Raw genomic sequence first — 25948 nt, forward strand, 5'->3', positions numbered from 1 at the left:
ACTCGTCTGGATGGAGGTTGTTTTCATTTACAATACCATTTTAAAGCTAAAATGTATTATTGTGGATGTAGCCTTAGCCTACTGTGCACTCTACTCCTTAATGAATCCATGTGTGAAAGAATAACAAGGCTGTAGAAATAACCTTAGTCAGATGTTTGCAAAATTAGACCGAAGCAGGAAGTCAATTAAAACAAAACTTTTGCTGTTTTTTTTATTAATTTCATCAGTTTGTATGAATGAATATTTATTTATTTATTTATTTATTGCATCAATCCTGAACTAGTACTATTACCATTCTACCTTGCCAGATACTGTACTGAACCCAAAATTTTGGTAGTAGCCCAACCCTAGTACTTGGTACTACGAATGTTTCCGGAAACCCACCATTGGTTTGTAAAAGTTTTAAAGGAACTTTTTGTAAAGGTGAATTACATCCCCCAAATCAGAAAAAGTTGGGATGGTATGGAAAATGCAAAATTAAAAAAGAAAGCAGTTATTTCTATGGGTAAGTTTACTTTCATTTGTTTTTCATTTTAGACAGAATTAAAGATTTTTTTTTTTTTGGTCAATTCACTATATATCCAGGACATATAGGAGAATCAAAATGCTGTTTCTGTCTCACCTTACTTGGAAAAGCAGATAAAGATTACAAACAAAAAAACATTTTAAGATAGATAGATAGATAGATAGATAGATAGATAGATAGATAGATAGATAGATAGATAGATAGATAGAAAATACACTAAAATCAATGTACAAAATAGCAGTAGTGCAAATACAGTTCAATATCTAACGGAGAAGGTGCTTGGAAGAGCAGCTTATGAGGTGTATATGAACAGTAGTGCAAATGAGCAATAGCAGCAGATACAGCAGTAATGCAAATGTTTGTAGTGTGATGTGCAAACAGATGAGTTTCTTGTGTGAATGAACGTGTTACAGACCAGGGGTAGGTAGTGGACAGAGTTCAGCATCCTGACTGTCTGGTGAATGAAGCTGTTCAGCAGTCTTGTGGAGCGGGCCCGGAAGCTCTGGTACCTTTTCCCTGAGGGCAGGAGGTTGAAGAGTGAGTGAAGGGTGGGAGGTGTCACCAGCTCTGCGGGTGAGATGGGAGTGATAGATGTCCGTAAGGGAGGGCTGAGGGGTACCAATGATCTTGCTGGCCGTGTTCACTATGTGTTGCAGAGTCTTCCGGCAGGAGGCTCTGCAGCCTCTGTACCACGCAGTGATGCAGCCAGTGAGGACACCCTCAATGGTGCCCCTGTAGAATGAGAACATGATGGGGGGTGGGACTCATGCACTCCTCAGTTTGCGGAGGAAGTAGAGGCGAGTTTGAGCTTTCTTGGCCAGCAATGCGATGTTGTTGGACCAGGAGAGGTCCTCAGCGATGTGCACCCCTAGGAATTTGGTGCTGCTCACCCTCTCCACTGCAGCACCATCGATTGTCCGAGGGCAATGCTGTGAGTGACCTCTCCTGAAGTTGACTACAATCTCTTTGGTCTTCTCCACATTCAGGAAGAGATTGTCTTTACTTTACTGGACCAGTTGGCTCACCTCGTTCCTGTAGTTGGCTTCATCGTTGTTAGTAATGAGGCCCACCACAGTCGTGTCATCCGCAAACTTGATGTGGTTGGTGCTGTAGATTGGTACACTGTCATGGATCAGCAGGGTGAAGGGTGTGTGCTCAGCCCACTGCTTTTGTGGGGCCCCTGTGCTCAGCATGATGGTCCTGGGGGTGTTATTGCCGACCCGAACGTTCTGTGGCCTCCCTGTAAGAAAGTCCAGCACCCAGTTACAAAGAGGTGTTGAGTCCCAAATGTCTGAGTTTTTGTATTAGCTGTTGGGGAATGATTGTGTTGAATGCCAAACTGTAATCCAAGAACAGCATTTGCTCATGGGTGTTCTTTGAGTCCAGGTGAGTGAGGGCTGCATGGAGCGCGGCAGAGATGGCGTCCTCTGTGGACCTGTTTGACCTATATGCAAACTGGAACGGGTCATGAGAAGGAGGGAGGATGGATTTGATGTTCTGCATGACCAGTCGCTCAAAGCACTTCATGATTATGGAAGGCAGTGCTATGGGCCGATAGTCGGTATAGCTGGATGGGAGGGGCTTCTTTGGCACTGGTATTATGGTTTTAGCTTTGAAACACATGGGGACAACAGCTTAGTTCAGTGAGATGTTAAAGATGTCAGCAAGGACATCCTTGAGCTCCATGGCACAGTTCTTCAAAACACAACCAGGTTTGTTGTCTGGTCCAGCTGCATTATGTGGGTTGATGCTGGAGAGGGTCTTCTCCACGCTGGCTGGAGCCAGACATACGGCCTGTTCATCCGGGGGAGGAGTGGTCTTCTGTGCTGGTGTGTTTTGTGTTTCAAAGCATCCAAAGAAGTCATTTAGGCAGTTGAGCAAAGTGATGTCACTCTCACAGGTCTGTGGTGGGGATTTGTAGTTTGTGAGGGTGTGAATGCCACACCAGACCGACTGTGCATCTCTGGTGTTGCTGAAGTGTCCAGATATTTTATTGCTGTACTGATGTTTTGCCTCCCTGATGCCACAGGATAGGTTGGTTCTGGCTGTTAGACCTGCGGTATCACCGGCCCTAAAGGCTGCGTCCCGAGCCCACAGGAGCCTGTGAACCTCTCCTGTCAGCCAAGGCTTCTGGTTAGCATGAATAGTGATGATTTTGCAGTGAGTGACATCAGTGCATTTAGCAATGTATGCTGTGATGGCCTCGGTGTATTCCTCCAAGTCTATGTAATCGTTGTAAGTGGCTGCTTTTTTGAAAATGTCCCTGTGTGTAGTGCTAAAACAGTCTTTCAAACCAGAGGAGGCCCCCTCTGGCCACACACGTACCTCCTTTTGTGTTGGTCTGATGGCTCTCACTCTGGGTCTGTATGCAGGTCTCAGCATGGTGTGATCAGAGAGACCCAGGTGGGAGAGGTGGGAGGCCTTGTAAGCTCCTTTATGAGTTGTATACACCAAGTCCAGTAAGTTGTCACCTCTTGTTGGAAAGTCCACATGTTGATGTAATTTGAGCAGTAGAACCTTTAAATCTGCATGATTGAAGTCACCTGCTGTGATGAGGAATCCATCTGGGTGTGCTGTCTGTTCACTGATGGCCTGGTAGAGTTCACAGAGTGCCTCGCTCCTAACATTGGTGTTGGCAGTGGGAGGGATGTAAACAGCGACGAGCAGAATCGATGTAAACTCCCTCAGTAGGTAGAAGGGTTGGCACTTGATGATAAACTCCGCCAGCGGAGAACAGTGTTTGTGCACAACAGTAGCATTCCTGCACCAAGCATCACTGATGTAAAAACACACTCCCCTGCCGCGAGTCTTGCCTCCTTCCATAAAGGCTTGGTCAGCGCGGTAGCATGTTAGCCCAGCTAGCTGGATAGCAGAGTTTGGGGATGTTATTCAGCCAGGATTCCGTAAAGATGAAAATACAGCAATCCCTCACATCACGTAGCGCAGATCTCATGAGTTCTATGTGATCCATTTTGTTGTCTAGTGAGTGTACATTGGTTAGAATGAGGGATGGCATTGCGGGCTAGCGGCTAGCCTAGCCCGGATACCTCCGCGCTTGCCACGCCTCTCACACTGCTTCCAGTGCCTCCTCACTGGGTGAGACACAGCAGGCAAGTCCAGTGATGTAGTCCGGCGGAGAAGACCCAGGCCTCGAAGTTCCTCAGTGACTTTCTGGTCCAAGACGAGATGTTTGGTCATATTTCCTATAGCTGGAAGGCAGTGGCGACAATATCTTGTGACTGACAGTCAGTGCACTACTCGCACATGTACACAGACATGCACTAGAACACACACTTTAGACACTAAACACGGAAAGTGAGGGGCCACTGTGTCCGTACGCGCCACCATCTTGGTTAACCAAAATATTTCATGTTTTGTTGGTCAACTTCATTTCATTTGTTAATATACATTCATTTCTGCATTTCAGGCCTGTATACATTCCAAAAAAAGTTGGGACAGGGGCAATTTAGGGCTAATAATGAGGTAAAACAGTTAAATAATGATGTGGTATCAACAGGTGATTGTAATCATGATTTAGTACAAAATCAGTATCCAAGAAAGGCCTAGTCTTTGAGGAGCAAAGATGGACTGAGGATCTCAAATTTATCAACAAATGCTTGTGAAAACAAGTGTTGGCAAGCAAAACAAGCCTCGCCCGGTAGCACTTATTTTATACCTATATACTGATCGTGGTAATATTTCTCAATCATCAGCTGTCAGGTTATAGTCCTATGAAAATCCATGACCTTGCGTTTGACACTTCAAAGTCGGTCAACGGTCATGGTGCCAAAGGAAAGCCTATATGGCACTTCTAATAAGTTAATGGTAAATATCTGTGCCATCAACCATTTAAGTTACAGCCCTCTGAAAATTTGTGACCTTGAGTTTGACCTTTCAGGGTCACTCAAGGTCAAAGATCATGGTGCTAAATGAAAGGCCATATGGGAGTTCCTATATGCTCATAATAGTAAACATTTGTCTATCGGCAACCATTTTTGAGTTATAATGGAAAATGTTTTGACCGAAAGGGTGACCTTGCCCTTCACCTTGACCTGATTACCCCAAAATTCATCTCATCTCAGTATCTCTAGCTGCTTTATCCTGTTCTTCAGGGTCGCAGGCAAGCTGGAGCCTATCCCAGCTGACTACGGGCAAAAGGTGGGGTACACCCTGGACAAGTCGCCAGGTCATCACAGGGCTGACACATAGATAACCATTCACATTCACACCTACGGTCAATTTAGAGTCACCAGTTAACCTAACCTGCATGTCTTTGGACTGTGGGGGAAACCGGAGCACCCAGAGGAAACCCATGCGGACACAGGGAGAACATGCAAACTCCGCACAGAAAGGCCCTTGCCGGCCACGGGGCTCGAACCCGGACCTTCTTGCTGTGAGGCGACAGTGCTAACCACTACACCACCGTGCTGCCCCCACCCCAAAATTTAATCAGGTAATCTGACTATTGCCCATCTACCCTGAAAATTTGAAGTCAATCGGTGCAACCGTCTAGATCAGACCTGGGCATTTTGCGGGCCGCATCCGGCCCTTTGGTTCATTCTGACCGGCCCGCGTGAGGTTAATTAGAAATTACAAAATAAATGTATTTTCTGATTTTACATCATGCATGGACTGAATGTGCATTGCTTTTATTTTGAAGTTGTGTTCAACAAAAACGCAATGCACGCGACATTGACATGACAATGGTCGAAATACTTTTTTCCAGTGTTCTGCAATATTGCAGAATGTCAATTTTGTTCTGCAATTTGGAAATATTTTCTTCAAATCCACAAGCCTCCATACTACACCCTTCTCAACCTAATAATGCCTACATTTACATCATATCTAGCTTTACAACTTATAGCATTACTGTAATTCTTTATTCTCTCACTCTATTTTTAATTTCAGTCTTCACAGATCCTTCTCTGTAGCAAAGTTATCATTCCATGATCCCTCCACAGGTCTTTCATCCCCCTCGCCCTGACACTACGGGCTACTACAGCTTGAAGTATACCAACTAATTCATAAATGTACTAGTTATCACACCCACACATTATCCTTCCACACAACATACTAATAAAGGTATCACCACAATAAAAAATAGAACACAACTGTTCTTCAGGAAACAAAACATTCATTTTCATGTTACACATCATGTTACATTTTGTCAAGATTAAGTTTCTAGCTTGAACAATAGATTGTTACCCAAAATGGACTTCATTCACAGTGTTTGCATCTGCAACCTGTAGTTTTAAATTGAAAGCAAGGTTTCAATTCTACACTCTGTTACATCTTACAATGATGCAAAGAATTGATGCCATTAAGGAATAAAACCCAACTGGCAAATAGAAAGACATTTGGGTTCATTGTGTTTGCCTGGCTTCTAAAGTGCAAGGTCATGAACTGAACTGAGAACTACTGCAGGGGCTTCACTGCTCTAAACTAACAACAGAGAACTGGGTACAAACTAATCATGGCAGAACTGAGAGCTACAGAACTGAACCTATGAGCTTTGTCTTACAGGGCAACTGTTTTACTTTGTGCTAGTCTGCACCACAGGCAAGACAGCACTAGTAAAAAAAAAAAATAGAACATGTACACAAAACATGTATTAGTGTAGCTTGGTATGAGAAAATATTCAAAAGTATCTATGAATAAAGGTAAAATACTGTTGCTGTCTTCAAAAGGGATATAATATCAGTATAATTTTGCATGATTCAACAATACAATATACACAAACCTATATAATTTACCAATATGTATGTATGCAACTATAACAGCGACTGTCTTCATTTTTGTCCCCCTCGCGGACGCGCGATCTGTCGCTGTTGTTGGAGTTACGCTGGCTGCCGGTTTTGCCGAGATACGATAAAATCGTCCTTGTTTTCTTGGTGTTTTGTCAGACTCTTGCCCCAAAGAAACAATCCTCCTCTTGGGAGCCATGTTTGTTGTGCCGCATTGAATTCTGGGAGATGCATGGCAGAAACTGCCGAACGCTGCTGAGGTAGTTGTCGGGTCCTCCCGGCGGGTATTAAAAGTGACGAAATCTTACATCGGAAAATGGCAACTGCCCTTATTTGGCTGCCGTCGCCTTTTGTCAGTATTACGTAAATGTTGCTCAACTTTGACCTGGAAAACGCCGTCAGGTTCGCGTGGCGCAGGTTTCAGTTTATTTACAGCGCCGCTAGTTTGCTAAATTGAGAACCATTGAATCCCAAGCCTGATTTTTTTTTTTTTTTTTTTCCATTCTGCAAAATTGCAGGTTGTTTAATTTTTCTTCTGCAATCTTGAAAATCATTCTGCAGACTGCAGACGGGTATGTCGAACCCTGCATGAAATCCCACGAAACCTAATCCCGCGATAACTACTTCTGTAATTTGTCCAGACCAACCACAAGCTTGTACGTCAGCCTTCAAACTTTCCAGCCAATCACATAGTGTGACGTCACCAGCAGGCGCCGGAGCCCGAGCTGATCTGTAGATCTGATACCTACGCCGAATCGACACGGCATCATTATTATAATATGATGTATCTTGCTTGATATGTGGAGTAGAAAGACAATATTGTGATGTCTTTATTGTGTTTTGGGGTGAATGTGACTGAAAAAAAATGGTACAAACGTTCACATTTTGTTAACCATTGTTTTGGGAAATTTGATTGAATAAATGACACTTTTTGTAAGGCAATCTCGTTTTTTTCCATACTCTTACCAGTCTTAGCAGCTTGTAAAAACAATGTTATTTAATGCTTTATATAAAGAAATACAATTAATATTATGCAGAATTTAGTTCAGCCTTTTGGTCTGGCCCTCTACAAAATTTTCTGTTTCTCATGTGGCCCCATGGAAAAAATAATTGCCCACCCCTGGTCTAGACACTAGATTGACTGACGCACACATGTGCGCACGCACAGACACAAGGTAGATAGAAGATAGAAATCTTTGTCATTGTAACATGTACAATGAAATTAAAGTGCAGACCTTGATCAGTGCAACATTAAAGGGGAGAAGTTGTAAAATATAAACTTTAAAAAAAAAAGAAGAAAAACATGGCCCCACAATGCAAAACATCTAGACGCTTGCAGCATTGTGTGCTGACAGCTACTGGGAAGAAGCTGTTTCTCAGTCTGTTTGTCCTTGTTTTAAGTGTTCTGTATCGTCTGCCTGATGGCAACAGTTCAAACAATTTATGACCCGGATGTGATGAGTCTTGCAGAATGTGTCGAGCTTTCCTGAGGCAGTGGGAACTGTATAGTTCTTCCAGTGGGGGGAGAGGGCAGCCTACTATTTTCTGGGTGTCCTTTATGACCCCCTGGAGTGCTGTGTTCTGTCCCATCATGCAGCTGGTATACCACACACAGAGACAGTAAATTAGAATGCTCTCAATGGAGCAGCGGTAGAAAGACGCCAGCAGTTTTTGGGAGATGTTTTTCCTGAGGACTCTCAAGAAGTAAAGTCTCTGCTGGGCCTTCTTTACCAGTAGGGGAGAGCGGGGTAAGATGAGCCACTTTTTACATTTTTCATCATAACTACATGTTAAAGCCATTTTTGCTTCCAGTCTACACACCATACCAAATTTCAAAGTGTACTGTTACTATCTGAGCAAAAAATAATTGATAAGCTCTTATGGTTAGTGATATTACCTCTTGGAAAAAAAAATGTCAAGTGGCTCAACTTACCCCATGCACGGGGTAAGATGAGCCACTGTGTGGGGTAAATTGAGCCAACGCAAAACATGTTAGGTTAACAAAGTAAACAACTTTTATTATTAGAAATGCAATCAGTGAATCAAGTCAAGTCAATCAAGTGGGGGATAGGGCCGTTGCATAGAGAAGGGGAGATGAAGAGAGAGGTGATAGAACGAGATGGGATAGGGAGGGATAGATAGATGGATAGAGAGAGAGAGATATGCATAGATAGATAGAAAGAGGGATGGTTAGAGAGGGAATGAGAGATATACTATATTATAGAAATTACTAAAACAGTAGAACAGTGCCAAAAAATCTTATTTCTTTCAGTAGGTTAAAACATTGCTAAAACATGCAGCAATCATTCCATCAATCATTTCATCATTATTCAATGTTCCAAGCGTTCAAATTGCAAGGGAACACCATTTGCCTCTCCCTCCGTGCTGTCCCCCCAACAGTAAAGGGGTGGGGCAATTTTTTCACAATATCCTGTCTTGACAGGACAGCCTTATCTTTCTCTTTGAAGACAAAGGTCGGCTTTCTTGCAGAGCCATGGCATGACCGGCTTCTTTTGACAAATCTTGCCTCTATTTCGAAGACATCCAATTTGATTATCTGGCCAATGAAGAAATGCACTTTCTTCTTCCCTGTGAATTTTGCCACAACATAATCCCCCACATCTAACAACTGGTCTTCCTCATCTGATGTCATATATATATTAAGTTTTCACATTTACTGGTCATATATGACAACAACATTATATATATATAATGTTGTTGTCATATCTCATCTCATCTCATTATCTCTAGCCGCTTTATCCTTCTACAGGGTCGCAGGCAAGCTGGAGCCTATCCCAGCTGACTACGGGCGAAAGGCGGGGTACACCCTGGACAAGTCGCCAGGTCATCACAGGGCTGACACACAGACACAGACAACCATTCACACTCACATTCACACCTACGGTCAATTTAGAGTCACCAGTTAACCTAACCTGCATGTCTTTGGACTGTGGGGGAAACCGGAGCACCCGGAGGAAACCCACGCGGACACGGGGAGAACATGCAAACTCCACACAGAAAGGCCCTCGCCGGCCCCGGGGCTCGAACCCAGGACCTTCTTGCTGTGAGGCGACAGCGCTAACCACTACACCACCGTGCCGCCGTTGTTGTCATATATGACCAGTAAATGTGAAAACTTAAGTGTCATCCATATTGGGTAAGCTCAGCCACCAATGGGGTAAGTTGAGCCAGTGGCTCAACTTGCCCCACATCTAATGGCTCGTCTTACCCCGTGGCCACCATTTTGTAGAAAAATGCTAATAAAGGGGATTAGGCTAATCAAAATTATTTTTATTAGCATTCATATCATAGCTTAGAAAGCCACTAACTTAACCCTAATGTGTCTAAATATTATTCTACTTTTGTCTTCTCTAAATCATCTTCACTGTGGACAAACATGGAATTGACTTAGAAAGCACAAAAACACATTTTTATAAATATCTCCCTCACCTAGTTTGACATGTGGTGCTCCTCTCCACAAGTGTAAGTAAATGGTCCCGCCCCCCTTTGAATGTGGTCACATGATCACATTTGTTTACTGTTTCTTAGAAACAGGGGGTGGCTCATCTTACCCCGCTCTCCCCTACTGTTGTCATGGTGCCCCAGGTCAGGTCCTCCGAGATGTGGACACCCAGGAAGCGGAAGTCAGAAACCCTCTCCACGCTGTCCCCGTTGATGAATAAAGGCTGAATTTTTGTTTTCTTCTTCCTAAAGTCCACAATTAGGTCCTTGGTCTTTGTCGTGTTTAGGAGCAGGTTGTTGTCACTGCACCACGTCGCCAGCTGCCCCACCTCGTCTCTGTACGTGGACTCCTCCCCTCCAGAGATGAGTCCCACCACTGTGGTGTCATCTGCAAATTTGACAAAGATGTTGCTGCAGTGGGCAGGGGTGCAGTCATTAGTGTAGAGGGTATAGAGCAGGGGGCTCAGCACACAGCCCTGTGGGCAACCAGTGCTGAGGCTGATAGCTGTGGGGGCCTACTCTAACCCTCTGAGTGTGCTCAGTTAGGAAGTCCTTTATCCAAAGGCAGGTGAGGTGTGGAACTCCCAAGGCTGACAGTTTAGACACCAGTTTGTGGGGAAGGATGGTGTTGAAAGCAGAGCTAAAGTCCACAAAGGGCAACCGTGCGTACCTCCCCTGCTGCTCCAGGTGGGTCAGTGCAGCATGGAGGGCTGTGACTACAGTGTCCTCAGCAGATCTATTAGCCCTGTATGCAAACTGGTGTGTGTCAAAGCTGGGAGGGATAAATAACATGACTGTGGACCAGTTTCTTAAAGCACTTCATAACCACAGAGGTGAGTGCTACTGGCCGGTAGTCATTAAGGCTGGAGATGGTTGGTTTTTTGGGCAGGGGGACTATGGTGAAGGCCTTCAGGCAGGGTGGGACAAGGGACTGGGACTGGTTGTAGATCCTGGTGAGGGCCCCTGCCAGCTGGCCCGCACAGTCCTTCAGGACGCGTCCAGAGATGCCATCAAGTCCAGCAGCCTTCTTCGGGTTGACAGCTTGCAGCGTGTGCCTCACCTCATCCTCCTCCACTGTGAGGGTGAAGTTGCCATGGGCCACTGTGTCTGTGGCTCCCTCTGGTGGTCCCTCCTCAAAGCGGGTGAAGATGTTCAGCTCCTCCGCTAGTGAAGCGTCCCCAGGCCTAGAAATTCTTTTTTTTTTTTTTCACCAGCCAGCCGGACTAGTCACCTTCCAAAGTAACTAGCCAAACAGAAAATCAACTAGCCAAAATTTGTTCATGTATGAATTTTACTTCTGTCAAAAATAACACAAGAGAGTAGTTACCATTGTTCATGTGCATTTATTTCAAGACCCGAGTATTTTGATACTGCTGTTAAATACATAAATGAGAACAACACAGAGCACCATAATATAAACAAATAATATATTGGAAAACTTGGCAACTTGGTGTATGAGTATTGAAAACAAATATACTTATCATGACTATAGCACCCAAAATGTGTCCAACATGCTTTCTGTATTTAACCATTTATGAGAGAGAAAGCATTAGGAGCTTCATATTGACTAGGAATCAACTTGAAAAAAAGTAATTATTCCATAAAAATCATATTGCAGCCAAGGCCTACCCTGCTCCCACGTTTGCTTAGAAGTCCTTTGTCGTTTCTCCTTCTCGTATGCTTTATCGGTGGCCTTTTTCTCCTCTTCAGACCGAGGTCGCTTTGTCCCCGTCTCTGGTGGTTCTGTACACCTTTCAGAAAATTCCACATCGCAATGTAGCTTTGGCAGATGTAGATGTAAACAACAACAACATGCATGTGTTTAAATGGGCGATAATGTGGCCACATCTATTGAATTTGATAACGTGATTACCGTGATATTCAACGAGATGCATTATATGCATGTGCAGTAGTGAAAAAAACGACAGCTTGACTCATACAGGATATGATTCAGAATTCTTCGGTATTTTCCGTCTTGCCGATAAACACATTGATGAACACCGACACGGCACACGCTTAATATGTGGCGGCTTTAGTTGACGGTGTGTCTGAATCTTCGCTTCATATGTTTTTTTTTTTTTGTTGTGTTTTTTTTTTTGTTTTGTTTTTTTCCCCCCAACTAGCCAGCCGGGCTGGCTAGTGACAGGAATTACCTGCCAAATGACAAATTAAGGGGGCGGCACGGTGGTGTAGTGGTTAGCGCTGTCGCCTCACAGCAAGAAGGTCCTGGGTTCGAGCCCCGGGGCCGGCGAGGGCCTTTCTGTGCGGAGTTTGCATGTTCTCCCCGTGTCCGCGTGGGTTTCCTCCGGGTGCTCCGGTTTCCCCCACAGTCCAAAGACATGCAGGTTAGGTTAACTGGTGACTCTAAATTGACCGTAGGTGTGAGTGTGAATGGTTGTCTGTGTCTATGTGTCAGCCCTGTGATGACCTGGCGACTTGTCCAGGGTGTACCCCGCCTTTCGCCCGTAGTCAGCTGGGATAGGCTCCAGCTTGCCTGCGACCCTGTAGAAGGATAAAGCGGCTAGAGATAATGTGATGTGTGTGTGATGTGATGACAAATTAAGTCGCCTCGGTCGACCGGACCACTGCGAATTTTGAGCCGTGGTCCCCATCAGCCGTTCCGACGTTGGTCCTGTAGTTGGTGAGGTGCTGGACTCCCTGCTACACCTGCCTACTGTTGCTGTCCAGATGGTCCTTGATCCTCCTCCTATAGTCTAACTTGGCCTTCCAGATGCCTCTCTTCAGGTTGGCACGGGCTGCGCTGAAGAGAGCCGTATCACCAGTCCTGAAGGCAATGTCCCTTTTCTTCAGCAGCTGGACCTCCCTGGTCATCCAGGGCTGCTGACTGGGATGGACCTGGATGCGTTTGTCCATTGTGACACAACGTCCATGCAGTACTTGATGTAACACAGAACATGGTCCGTGAACACCTCCAGGTCTACATGTTCGAAGATATCCCAGTTGGTTCTGTCGAAGCAGTCCTGCAGCTGCTGAGAGGCTTCATCAGGTCAAAGGTCATGGTGCTCAGAAGGCCCATATAGGACTTCCTATATGTTGATGATGATCAACATCTCTCTATCTCTAACCAATTTTGAGTTATAATGGAAAATATGCATATTTTTAGCAATGACCTTGACTCCCCTGACATTTGACCACCAACTACTAAGAAAACTGAGACCTACCCCATCATGTAGCATATCGATGGAAGCAGAATTGAAAGATTAACATTTTGAAATTGGTTTGAAGTAAATATGATGAGATCACAATCTTCTTCTTTTTTTTGTGTGACCTTTTTGATGACCTTGACTGGATGACCCTCAATGTTGGAGGTTCCATTTGAGACCAATGCCCATCTATCCTGAAAGTTTCATGAAGATTGGTCCAACTGTTTTCCTGTAATGTTGCAAACAAACAAACCAAGAAACCCCACCAAAAACAATACCTCACTCCCTGGTGGACTCTGTCCCGGGTGAAATAATTACTGAAATGTTTAAAAACAGTGTTCCTCAAAGAAAGATATGAAGTAATTTGGATATTTCACCCTCTATGGTGCATATCATCATTTAAACGATTCAAGGAATATGGAGGAATTTCAGTGTGCAAAAGGCAAGGGCACAAGCCTAATATGAACACCCATGATCACTGATCCCTCAGACGGCACTGCATCAAGAACAGTCATTCATCTATAGCGGATATAACCGCCTGGGCTCGGGACTACTTTGGCAAACCTTTTGTCAAGCTCTACAATAGTTTCATCCACAAACACCAATTAAAACTTTTTTTTTTTTTACTGTGGAAAAAGGAAGCCTTATGTTAACTGACCAGAAGTACCGTTGACTTCTCTGGGCCCAGAGACTTCTGGAATGGACCATCACACAGTGGAAATATGTATCAATACTTGATAAATTAGACAGATCAGTACTCCAGGTCCCCCCCCCCCCCCATTATTATTAGTGATGCAGTGCCTAGGCACGCATAACTATTGTTCTTCTGTGTGTATCTTTTTATTCTTCTGTGTGTATCTTCTTATTATTATAGAAGGACAGAAGGAGTACCTAGAAATTTTGATTCGTAATAACCCAATAACCATACATCGCACACAGACAAGCAATATATCAAAACGTGCGGCTCGATCGGACTCGGTGTGCTATTACTTTGTTCATCAAAATACAAAATTTCCCATTCATTTTCTATGGAATTAATTAAAAAAAGGCACTTTTTCAAACCTCCGCTGCTATGGCATGCTTTCACCTAGAGACATGAATCAAACTTTAAAAGGTAGAGAAACTTCTCCTCTGTGGATCTGCCATTCTACTTTTTTGCTAGGTTCTATACTTTTGGATCAGTCCCAGCTCAAACACCATGTGGGTACCTGGAGAAAATCAGGCTTTATAATGGCTGTCTATTGCGTTACACACCAGTGGAGCTCAGGAATTTAGAGTGTAGGCAGCCTGAAAAAAAAGCTCAAACTTTCTCATTTAAACTGTGCTTTCAGCCACAATTCTCACTCTACACACACAATTTTCTCAAAAGTAGTAGCCACACTTGTCCTGATTCACACAATGTGTCTACCTACACGCTAGGATTTACAGTTTTTGAATGAAGCCTGAAAGTAAGGAGAGGACAGGGGTGCTTCCCCATAGACTCCCCATTATAAACGTGGCAGAAAAGTCACTCGTTTTTAACTCACTCTAGTGACCTCATTTTTTACACTACAGACAAAAAAAAATTACATCAATGTGTTCAGCAGAGCCTTGTGGTGCTCAATGTGAAAGATTTTTGTCAATATCTCCTTCCCTTTTCGTGTAAATCCCCGTTGTTTGGAGGGAGTACTCTGAGGAAAAACTGCCCTTTTTGTGTGCTTCTGTGACTCTGCTCGCAGCGCGCGGGTGGGGGAGGGGATGCTCGCTCTCTCACACACACAGGAGGGAGGGGCTGCTCCCTCTCAGAGAGACACAGGCTTGTAGCTTCATGGCAAGTCACACATTCACACAGTACAGCTCAGCTCCTGCAACTGTGACTGCTACGCGCACTGCATCACTCTCACAATTTCCCCCGGGGGAATTGTTGGCTCTAGTTATTATTATTATTATTATTATTATTATTGAAGAAATGGACACTGTAAGTTCAGGACCAAAAACGAAAAAGACCATCCAGATTGTTATAAGGAACAAATCCAAAAGCCAGGGTCTGTCATGGTATGGAGTGGCAGTGCCCTTGGCAAAGGTAATGCTTACACTTCTGTGATGGCAGCAGTTGAGATTTTGAGAGCACATGTGCTGCCTTTTTTTCCCCCAAGGAGATTTCAACAAGACAATTCAAAACCACATTCTGCATGCATTACAAAAGCATAGTTGTGGAAGAAGAGGGTGTCTGTCCCCAATAGAGAATGTGTGGAGAATTCTGGGCAAAAAAAAAAAATGATGACCCCCCATACTGTTGCATACCATAAGACTTGTTTGCAAGTTGATCATCTTTTTGGGTCAATGTGGGTCCAGAGGTGACGGAGGCCAATCTGGGCTTTGAAGGTATGCCCACACGTCGGGCACCTGCAGGTAGTTGCTGTAGTGGTGGTGGTGATGGTTTGAGCCTGCAATGCAGCTCGTTTCTTCTGGGCCTTGGCAATGCATTTCATCTATTGTGGGAGCATGAGCACTAATCAGCGTGTTCTTGCCTCCAAGTGGGAGCTGAAGTGTCATCAGGTGATCACTGATGCCCTCCAGGAATTTGGTAAGTTTCTGGGTGTGGTAGGACTTTTTACAGCAAATCCATCGCCTGCCTCTCACCATTCAGTGCTGCTATGATCAGAAGAAGGTATGACCACCACCACGTTCCACGAGCTGGCCCTTGTCCGCTAGCTGTGTTTTGTTGAGGGTAGCTATGTCCAAACTGTAGCAGGAAGATTGTTTGCAGGAAGAATGGGACAAAATAACACCTGAAACACCTCTATAACTTTTGTGTCTTCAGTCCCTCAACATCTTTTAAGTGTTGTGAGAAAGAATAGCAATGTTATAAAGTGGAAATGCTTTACTGTCCCAGCTTTTTTTTTTTATACCCCCCACCCCCACCCCCCGGGTAATATACATGACGTTATCAAAATGTGCTATGTCATGAGCATCTGCCATGATGGTGGATATACAAAGCAACTAGGATGGCAGCCACTGAAAACGTGTCTGTAAACAAGAATCAGATCAGAATCAGAAACACTTTTATTGCCAGGTATGTGAACACACATGAGGAATTTGACTCTGGTACCACTTGGCTTTCGTAGTACAACACAGATAAAAGTGTACACACAAAACAAAGGAATGGTGCAATAGTAGGGAATAATGGGGGAATACAGAGAGAGTCTAAGGCCCAATCCCAATTCTAATTTCTACCCCTCCCCCTTCCCCTCCGCCTTCCCCTTGGCCCTTCCCCTTGAAACTGAGCTACAAGGGATAGGGCTTGAAATTCAACCCTTACGTATTGGGATAGCCCTTCAACGATCGCATACGTCATCGCGTACCTCCGTCAGCGTTTACGTTAGCAAAACGCGACCAAATGCGTCATTGGCTGCGACCAGCCACTACAGTCAGAGCCAGAAATCTCTGCTGGCAGGGTGTGATTTGTTAACTAACACCACTGAATGGGATATCTTTGGCGCTTCGTGCACCACATCCGACAGAATGAGGTGTCAGAACACTCATGTAAACAATAAAAGCAAGAATAACAGAACAAAACGTACGCAGTAAAGCAACCGAAAACAATACTCACTCCCAAAGCTTTTTAGCAGCAGCTTAGATTTCAGAAATCGCTGCTCATTCTCAGCTCGAAAGCGAATCAAGCGGCGTGTTTCCTCTGGATAACAACTTAAAACACGTAAATAATGGAGAAAATACATTTATGACAATCTTTCGCCGCGGGAACCGCCATCTTTATGAAATCCGCATGAAATCTCGCTGAAATCCGCATGGCATTGTGGGAAATCACTCAAACCCCTTCGTTCGGAGTCAGCTCCAGGAAAATCTCCGTTTGGAGGGGTACAGAAGCCCTCCCCCTTCCCCTACCCCTCCGCGTTAACTGGGATTGGGATACCCCTACCCCTTCACGTGAACGCGCAAAATGGAGGGGAAGGGCCAAGGGGTTGGTCCAAGGAGTGAAATGGGATTCGGCCTAACTGCAGTGATCTTCAGGGGAAGATTGTTGCTCCAGCAATGACCTTGACCAGGCAGTGCTGGCTGAGAGAGCCGAAGATAAGATTTGGAATTTGTTTAGGCTTGAAATGGGTAGACGTGGCAGACTACCCCACTCGTCCATTCTGGTCACTAAAATGATCCATATCTCTCTGCAAAGCCATCAATTTCTCCAAGATGGAATCCACAGAGCAGCTCAAGTTCTGAACAGCCACAGTCTGAATGCCGACAGCTCTGCCCACCGCTTCAATCATGTCGGGCAGCTTTATGGGGCTTTGAACAGCTGTCACCGTTGACTACAATGCTGAATTTTCTCAGTATTACCACGATTTGAATGGTCAAGTGAAGATTGGATACAAAGAGAAGATGGATGTTTGTTTTGACCCATATTATTTAAAAAGTCAGACTTTTCTGAAGACGCTTCTACCAACCATCGAGTACCCAGATATCGCATTCTATCTGGTCTGGCTGCTGAAGAATCAAGTTTGACCTTGGACAAAACAGTCCTTGTTCTGAGTGGGTGCCCAGTCTGGATTGTTTCTATCATATAATTTTGCTGGCGCTCCTAGAAGCGAAATGGTAATACGCGTGTTAAAATTATAACAACCGAGCGAACCATGACAAGTGAACACTCATTCTATAGCAAAATTCTCACAACACACAATTTTTCCCTTGTATTATTGAGAGATTTTTGAATTTCATCTGACATAAATGAGCTGTTTTTGGCTTTAGCCTCTGTTTGTTCAGCTGTGCTCGTCTCCTCCCCACGCTAAGCCTGTTTCCTCGCCCTCTTTCTGAATCACGGATGGAATTCTGAAAAATCAGAATGTGCCATGGTCACGAGTACTTCCATGACCACAATCATGTACAGCACAAAGATGTGGCATAGCTAAAAGAATGCTTAAAGCAGCGGAAAAACAGTTGGGCACGCATGACTTTTTTTTTTTTTTAAATGGAATGTTGCTTGACCCCACATTTTTATATCCACCAACATGGACATCTGGGTTTCTATTTTGCTTTGACATGACTTGCAAGTCAAGGATAGGAATCACCCTGTCCATCCGTGTGTCTTGTAAGTGTATCTTCTCCTAAACAGTTTGATGGATTTTGATGAAACTTTACACAGTTGCAGTATACCACCTAGAGATGTGCATGAAGGAAAAATAATCCCAGTCCGATGTTTCAAAGGGGAGATAATTAAACATATTATTACACTATGCTGTAGTGAGTTTACTCACAGTTCTAGTTTTGAAATGTGTTGCAGGAATCAAAATTGAAATGTGTTTATTGTGGGGGGGGGACAATAATTAAGTAAAACATCCAATAATGTGGTGTTGTATTGTTGTTGTGCAGTACAGGTCAAAGATTATTTACAAATCATTTGCAGTTTTAATTTTAATTTCAACAAACTGTCCCAACTATCCTTTTGATTTAGAGTTGGAAAATGAAATGAAAACATTGACGTGCATTAAGGGTGTCTCATTGCTATCTTATCTACAATGACAGTGTGGCTGCAGTGTGGTGCCATATGATTGCACTCTTTTTAATCAGTTCATCTTGGCCTCCAATTGATTTATTAGGTGTGGCTCATGTTTGGTTGAAATGAAAACCAGTGCAGATAAAGTCAGACAACACTAGTCTTCATGAGTTGCCTCTTAAGTGAAGAAACAGCTCTGGGAAGCTCGGAGATAATTTCTCATTCTTCCAAGTGTAAACAAAATTCTGAAACCTTGGGATTTCGCCATTTTTGAAACTGTTATTTACACATCTAGAAACATTTTAAACACTTTTAAATTCACTTCTTGCACACAAAGGTGTATTTGTGTGTGTAAGAATGTGCAAAATGTTTGTTTGCATGAGAATATGAAGGTGTGTGAGTAAGCGAGTGTGTGTGTGTGAGAGAGAGAGAGAGAGAGACTTGCACAGACGGGTCAAATCAGACAGGATGATGTGTTTCTTAGAACTTCTGCTCTGCCACTTATCTGGAAATTCTACATTTGCTTCACGAAGTGGATCGCCCCAGACAACATGTACAGACACACACATTCAGACGAACTCTGCCTGTGGCGAAAAAGAACAAGAGTGCTTGACAGCTTGCGAAAAAAAGAAAATTGTCTGGACATTTGTGTGGTTGATCATCTCTACATGGGGACAGCACTTTTATACTAAGGATAAAAATGTATTTCCTTTGAACCAAACAGGAGCCAAGACAAGTCTGGTATCTGAAGTACTTTTAGTTTTGCACGAGCATGAAAAAGCTAACATCTAACAAGCTAGCAAGGAACGAAAGCTTATGGTGACCAGATTAGCATTATGCAATCTGCATTTCAAAACATGTTGAATTGTTCAGGATCTCAGATTGTTACAATTTTATTTGTATATATTAAATGATTTTATGAAGGTATTTATGTACATTGCCTTTTTGCAGTGCACTAAACTGACAGCTATAAACTTTACTTTTTGGCTACATTTTTAGTAAAATGCTGTATCTGGTATATTAGTTAAATAATATAATACTATCTATTTTTAATGCTTTTATATACTCAACTAGTAATTACCTGCTAATAATTACAATACCAGTGAACTTGTATGGAGGTTTGTTCATATAAATATGTACAAGGAAGGTGACCATGGCTTGAGGGATCTGATTTGCATGTGATGGCATGTTTCCATTGAAAACCCTGAGAAGGCACACCCTGATAAACTGGGTCAAACTTGAATGTAGCTTGATGGATAGGAACTTGGTAGAAAAACAAGGGCAACCAGAATAAAAAGAGCAATAAAGACACTGATGAGATTGATTACATGTTCGAGCCAAATTCTCATCTCATCTCATTATCTCTAGGCACTTTATCCTGTTCTACAGGGTTGCAGGCAAGCTGGAGCCTATCCCAGCTGACTACAGGCGAAAGGCGGGGTACACCCTGGACAAGTCGCCAGGTCATCATAGGGCTGACACATAGACAACCATTCACATTCACACCTACGGTCAATTTAGAGTCACCAGTTAACCTAACCTGCATGTCTTTGGACTGTGGGGGAAACCGGAGCACCCGGAGGAAACCGACACGGAGAACATGCAAACTCCACACAGAAAGGCCCTCACCGGCCACGGGGCTCGAACCCGGACCTTCTTGCTGTGAGGCGACGGCGCTAACCACTACACCACTGTGCCGCAAGCAAATTTGATTGTCCTATTAAATTTGCAGTATTTACTGATCTAAGAGGTTAATTTATTGTAAAATTTATTGTATATTTGAGCCCAGTAGGACAACCCATGATGTGAAGGCAATGGTAAATGGCCAGGAAGTCCCAATGGACAGCACAATGGTGCTAAAATGCAGCTATAAATACCCCGCATAAATAACTGATGGTAATCGTAATATCAGACATTTCCAATTTGCTTATTTGTATCAGAAAATCTGCTTCCCATTTTATTAGAATTGTAATAACCAAAATCATAACTTTGTATTATTCTAACAGATATTTAAAATCCAATCAGGTGCATAAAAGTTATAAATGGACAATAATTGAGCAATGCAAGTGTTGCTGCTTCACTAAAAGCATCAAGATGGAGAAAGTGTGCTACTTGTTGAAACTTTATTAACAATACATTAACTAACAGTTGACCTATACTTTAATAATACATAATTACTGCCTCAGAAAATGTGCCATTTTTGTAATATGCAATTGTTAATGTGAAGTGTTGCCCAGCAGCTTCATATTGATCAAAGGTATTGTGGGGACCAAAATTTTGGTCCTCATGAGGAACTGTCCGAAAGTCTCTTGAAAATTTCAGCCAATGAGAATCTAGAAACAAGTTGGTGGGTGTGTGTGCGCGCGTGTTTGTGTGCATGTTAAATAAAGGTGTATAAACCTGAGGGCCACCACATGTTCCTGAGTAATGAGAACATCTGGTCCTCACAATTTCAGGAACACAAGCAATTATGTGTCCAGTAAGTAGATTTTTTAAATTATTTAATAATAATAATAATAATAATAATAATACAACACCTAGTGATGCAATACATAAAGACCATCTGAATTGATGTAAGACATAAGAATAAATAATCATTTGGATGACATTTCATAGTTTTAAATAATGACTTCTTGAATAAGAATCGAGTACATTTTTTAAATATTTTTAAGATTTAAAAAAAAAAAAGGGACCTTGTAGGATCCTTTTGTAGATTACCAACATTTTTATAGCGATTCTGGGGTCCATCAAAGTTCCAACTGCATCAGATTTGAAACCAGTCGCTATAATGTATTCCAAAGAAGTGAGGGCCACCAGGGCATGATCCTGCCCGTGACTTTCCAAAATTACTCTTGTTCCATGGAGTTCCGTAATCAAATCATTAACCACAGGCACATCATCTCGCCAAGCCCCATTTTTGTTCTTGTGTGTGCGATAAAAGCAATGCAGTACGGTCCAGAGCATCATGCGCATGTCAGACATAAAATGGCGAGGCTTCTTGAGAAAAAAGGTGGAGCACCACAGATTGCAGATATACTTCCACCAATGGGTTTCTGTTTCTTTTCTTTGAGGATTATCATCTCCAAATAACCAATGCAATTTTAATTTGTTGAATCATCTTCTGAAGAAATGAGTGGAAGACTATTTTTGAGACAACTAAGAAATGTTGTCTTTGTATGACTTCCCTGTATTGCGTTCTAATGTGTTAGGCTCAGTATATTGGGCCATTGTATACAGTATGAATATGGACTGGATGGTAATTTACATGGATGTATCAATAGGTGGCGTCATGATATTCCACTTTTTTGCATCTCTCTCAGTTCAGAGAAAGAGCAGCTTGGTGAGGAAGATGACGATGAGTTGAAGGAAGTTTTGGATCTTCGGAAGATTGCAGTGCAGCTGCTTCAGCAGGAGCAACAGAACAGGTGAAAAACACGTACAGAATTGCTCTCAATTCATTTTGAATGTTCATATCCCTGTATCTCTTTCCTGTTTTCATTACATCATATCGCTGTCAGCACCCCCCCCCCCCCCCCCCCCCAAAAAAAAAAAAAAAAGACAACCCTTCTTCCCCTGATGCTACACTATTGCTGGATTAGGAGGCCAGTATCTTTGTGACATTCTAGTCTATGTTTCCACCATTTTAGGAGACGTTATTGGACATGGAAGCTTACTAATGCATCACATCAAAATTAACCACTTTTGCAAGTTTTACTTTTGGGCTTCTAACTTTTTGCTCCTGATTCAATCCCGAGCTGTCTGTGTGGAGTTTTACATGTTCACGTATCCCAAAAGCATTCTCACCACAAGGTGGATAAACTGCCCCAGATTCCTGGCATCACTGATTATTGGTTACATGGAAACAGCTTTCTTGTTGGCAAAAAAAACCCCAACTTGCACTTTGAGAGCTTCTCATGTCTCTTCTGCTTCTTACATTTTGTTTACTAACAAATGTTTCCTCTTTTCTCTTTTTCTGCTGCATCTTCCTTTTACCCTGCTCCTGCACCCCAATACTGCGACATGATCGGTGATCGCATATGTCATATAACCTTAGGAGGCGGTCCTTAATTTGTAGAGCAGAAAGCCTCATCCACCGAAGGAGGGCTGCAGGGAGAGCACACAGGTAGAGAGAGAGCATATATGTGCATTTTGTTTGTGTTTTGGAGGTGGTGACGTGTGGGTGTGTTTGACATCCTGTGTGAGTAACTGCACATGTACACACTTGCATGAATCTGGGTATGTGTGTGGATGCTGATTATTTGTCTTGGTGTGTCTGTGTTTCTATAGGTGTATCCACCCAAATACATGAATAAGCCTTTTGTGTTATTGCACATGCCCGTATACACACTGCCAAACGGGGGGAAACCACACCAACAAAGGGAAAGCCTTCCACAAAAGAGTGGAGGTTGTTATAGCAGCAAAGAAGGGACCAATTCCATATTAATGCCCATGGTTTTGAAATGGGATGTTCAACGGGCAGGTGTCTGCATACCTTTGGTCATATCGTGTACCTATTAAAGGGTTATTTTATAACTCATGATTTACGGTTTAGTATGCTGTAGAGCTTCAAAATGTATTTAGCTTTCTGTATCTGAGGGCACGATTATCTTTGAGCCAGGCTCTGTGTTCCAAGAGACAACAGGACAAACCATGGAATGTATCTCTTGTTAGCCAGTTTAGAAAGTTAGACCTTTCTCATGCTAATATATTAGAGGTCTGAGATACTAAAGTATTTAGCCCACTGCGAATATCTTCCTTAGATCACTGAGAAATTATGTTGTATTACTTAGCTTGAATTTATGATACCCTGATTAGGGTTTTTTTCTGACACCAAGCTCCATTAGGAACCATTTGAGTTTGAATATTTTTAGAGGATTTTTTTTTTAATGTAACAATGATTATATTTTCATTACCACTGATTTGATTAATTTTTTTAATCATTGTCGAAGCACTTTAAGCACACTTACAGCAGTGTATGCTTTAGCCAATGGGAAGCCTGTATTGGGCAGCCAGTCCCAAGCCAGTCTGTGTTCAAATAAAGGTCCTTTTACAGTGATTTTAAACAGGAGCTGTCATTTAGTTTTGGGATGGTTTGGGGTGTGTGTATCTTTTGTATTGGGACCAACTGTTTTATAATGACCATTCTTGTCCGTGGAGAATTCCGTGCACTTCCGCAATCACTCAGTGCTGGAATTGCTCTGTGCAATAAAAGTGCTTTAAGGTAACTAGAAAGTTAGAATTTTGTGGTTGTCTAGCAAACAATGGGAATCTGAGAGTTTCTGTATGCAGAAGGCGGCAGTCGGCTTCCTGTGATGTAACATGAACAGCAGTTTGAAAAAGCTTTGACTTTACATGTTGCAGAAGAAGCATGTCAGCCTTCACTGTCCACAGATGGTAGTCATGTAATGGGGAGAGCTAGCCAGTAGTGGGCAACTGACCAAACTGAAGAAAAACTGGGGAGTAATAGATTTCTAAAAAATTATTAGAAATTTGTGCATGCCATTAATGTAACACATTAGTAAAGCAGCTTTTTATAGTTTTACAAAGTAACTATTTGCATGTGTATATAAGTACAGATTTGTTAATGGAACACAAAGTAGGACACGAGGATTTGAATTTTGAACTTTCATGTAGGAAGATAATTTAGTATGCAGGTGTAGCTGTTACTTACCGATCTGCACCAACATCAGCAAAGAACAACTCACAAAATTGTGCATTTCACTTCACTGGTACAACCCCTTATGCTCTTTTGACTCCTTATAATAAATAAATAATAACTTAGATTTATATAGTGCCTTTCTCAAACGCAAGGTTGCTTTACATAGGTCGGGGGAAGGTGCTAAGGAGTGGTGAGTTTATGCACTGGTGAAGTGTTCATGAAACAAGTTTTGAGATGAGATTCAAAGAAAGGAATACTCCATACTGCTCTCTCAGATCCTCTAGCCATAGTCTCCTTGCTGTTCCTCGCACTAGTCTAGTGACTAGACTCTACTGAGTGGCAGGTCCTTCAGCGCCATGACCCCAAGCTCTGGAATTCCCTTCCTCAACCCCTCTGTGACTGCTTCTCTTCCTTTCTTCAAATTTCCTCTTAAAACCTTTTGTTTCTTGAACATTTCTTCACCAGTGCATAAACTCAATGCTTGTTAACAACTTTTTGTGTGTTTTCTTTGACCTATGTCAAGCGACCTGGAGTTTGAGAAAGGCGCTATATAAATGTAACGTTGTTGTTGTGACGAGTAAAAGTGCACATCACTGAAGCATGGTTCTGAGAGGATTGAAATTATAGCCTCAAATCCCACCATGTTTCATGGTTGTTGGGGGGTGCGTGTGTGTTACACACACATACAGCTGTGGTCAGAAGTTTACATACAGTGACGATGTTATTTTGGATATGAAGGTCATGGCAACATATTTGGGCTTTCAGTAATTTCTTTGAACTGTTCTGTGGCAGAATGTACAGCATACATCTTTAATAAAAAAAAAAAAACCACTAGAATTTGGTGCACAAGTTTTAATTTTCTTTGGGTTTTCTGAAATCAACGCAGGGTTAAAATTACACATGCAGCACGCCTAATATTTCGGTAAAATGTATCTTTGCAAGATTCACCCTGACCAAACATATTTTTGTTTACCATGAACAAGCTTCTGGCAGAATTCTGGTTGGATATTTCACAATTCTTCATGGTAGAATTGGTAGAGTTCAATTAAATCTTATTTATTTTATTTTTTTCTCGGCATGGACTCGACTTTTATAAGCACGGTCCATACAGTACATTTTCAATAGGGTTGAAGTCAGGACTTGTTTTAAGCTTAATGTTAGCCTGCTTTATCCTCCACAACCAGCTCTAATGCGTTTTTGGGTTCATTGTCCTGTTGTAACTCTCAAGTTGTGTTCAAGTTTGTGATGGTTTATGCTGAAGAATTCTGAGGTAGTCCTCCTTCATTATTCCATCCACTTTGTGCAATGAACCAGTTCCACTGGCAGTAAAACAGCCCCAGAGCATGATGATCCTACCACCACCACCAGCTAGTACAGTGTCCCCCTCTGTACATGGTGGTCATTGTGGCCAAACAACTCTATCTTTGTCTCATCTGACCATACAGCTTTCCTCCAGGAAGCTTTTTCTTTGTCTGTGTGGTCAGCTTCAAACTTTTAGTTAAGCTTGAAGGTGTCAGTTTTGGAGCAGGGAGTTATTTCTTGGATAGCAGCCTCTTGGTCCATGGTGATCTGAACTGTAGACGTTGATCCATCAGCTTCCAGTTCATGAGGTCCCATTTTACTGTGTGTTGGTCAATCCAATGAGTGCTGTAAACAAACCCTTTTTATGAAGGCACATGGAAGCTACCAGCTGTAGTCAATCATGATCACTAAGAGGAAGTTAAGAGGCCTTGGAAAGATAAGAGACATTTTGGAAGTTTCAGCACCTCTGAATTAATAATATGAGTGCATGTACATTTTTGACCCTGTATGTATAATTTTGACCCGGTGTGATTTCAGAAAACCCACAGAAAATTAAAACTTGCGCACCAAATGCTAGTGTGTGGGGTTTTTTATTTATTTATT

General features: G+C 42.7%; 1 protein-coding gene across 6 annotated transcripts in view; it reads left to right on the forward strand.

Annotated features, from left to right (window-relative positions):
- lrch2 (leucine-rich repeats and calponin homology (CH) domain containing 2) overlaps positions 1-25948 on the forward strand; it is a 170656-nt gene that overhangs the window by 76829 nt on the left and 67879 nt on the right. For all 6 annotated transcript variants that reach the window (XM_060912500.1, XM_060912494.1, XM_060912495.1 and 3 more), the window contains exon 11: positions 21705-21809. In XM_060912500.1, coding sequence (XP_060768483.1) covers positions 21705-21809 — 105 coding nt within the window. The remainder of the gene's footprint in view (positions 1-21704; positions 21810-25948) is intronic.

This window comes from Neoarius graeffei, chromosome 28, assembly GCF_027579695.1.
Source record: "Neoarius graeffei isolate fNeoGra1 chromosome 28, fNeoGra1.pri, whole genome shotgun sequence".
NCBI classification, from domain to species: Eukaryota; Metazoa; Chordata; class Actinopteri; order Siluriformes; family Ariidae; genus Neoarius; species Neoarius graeffei.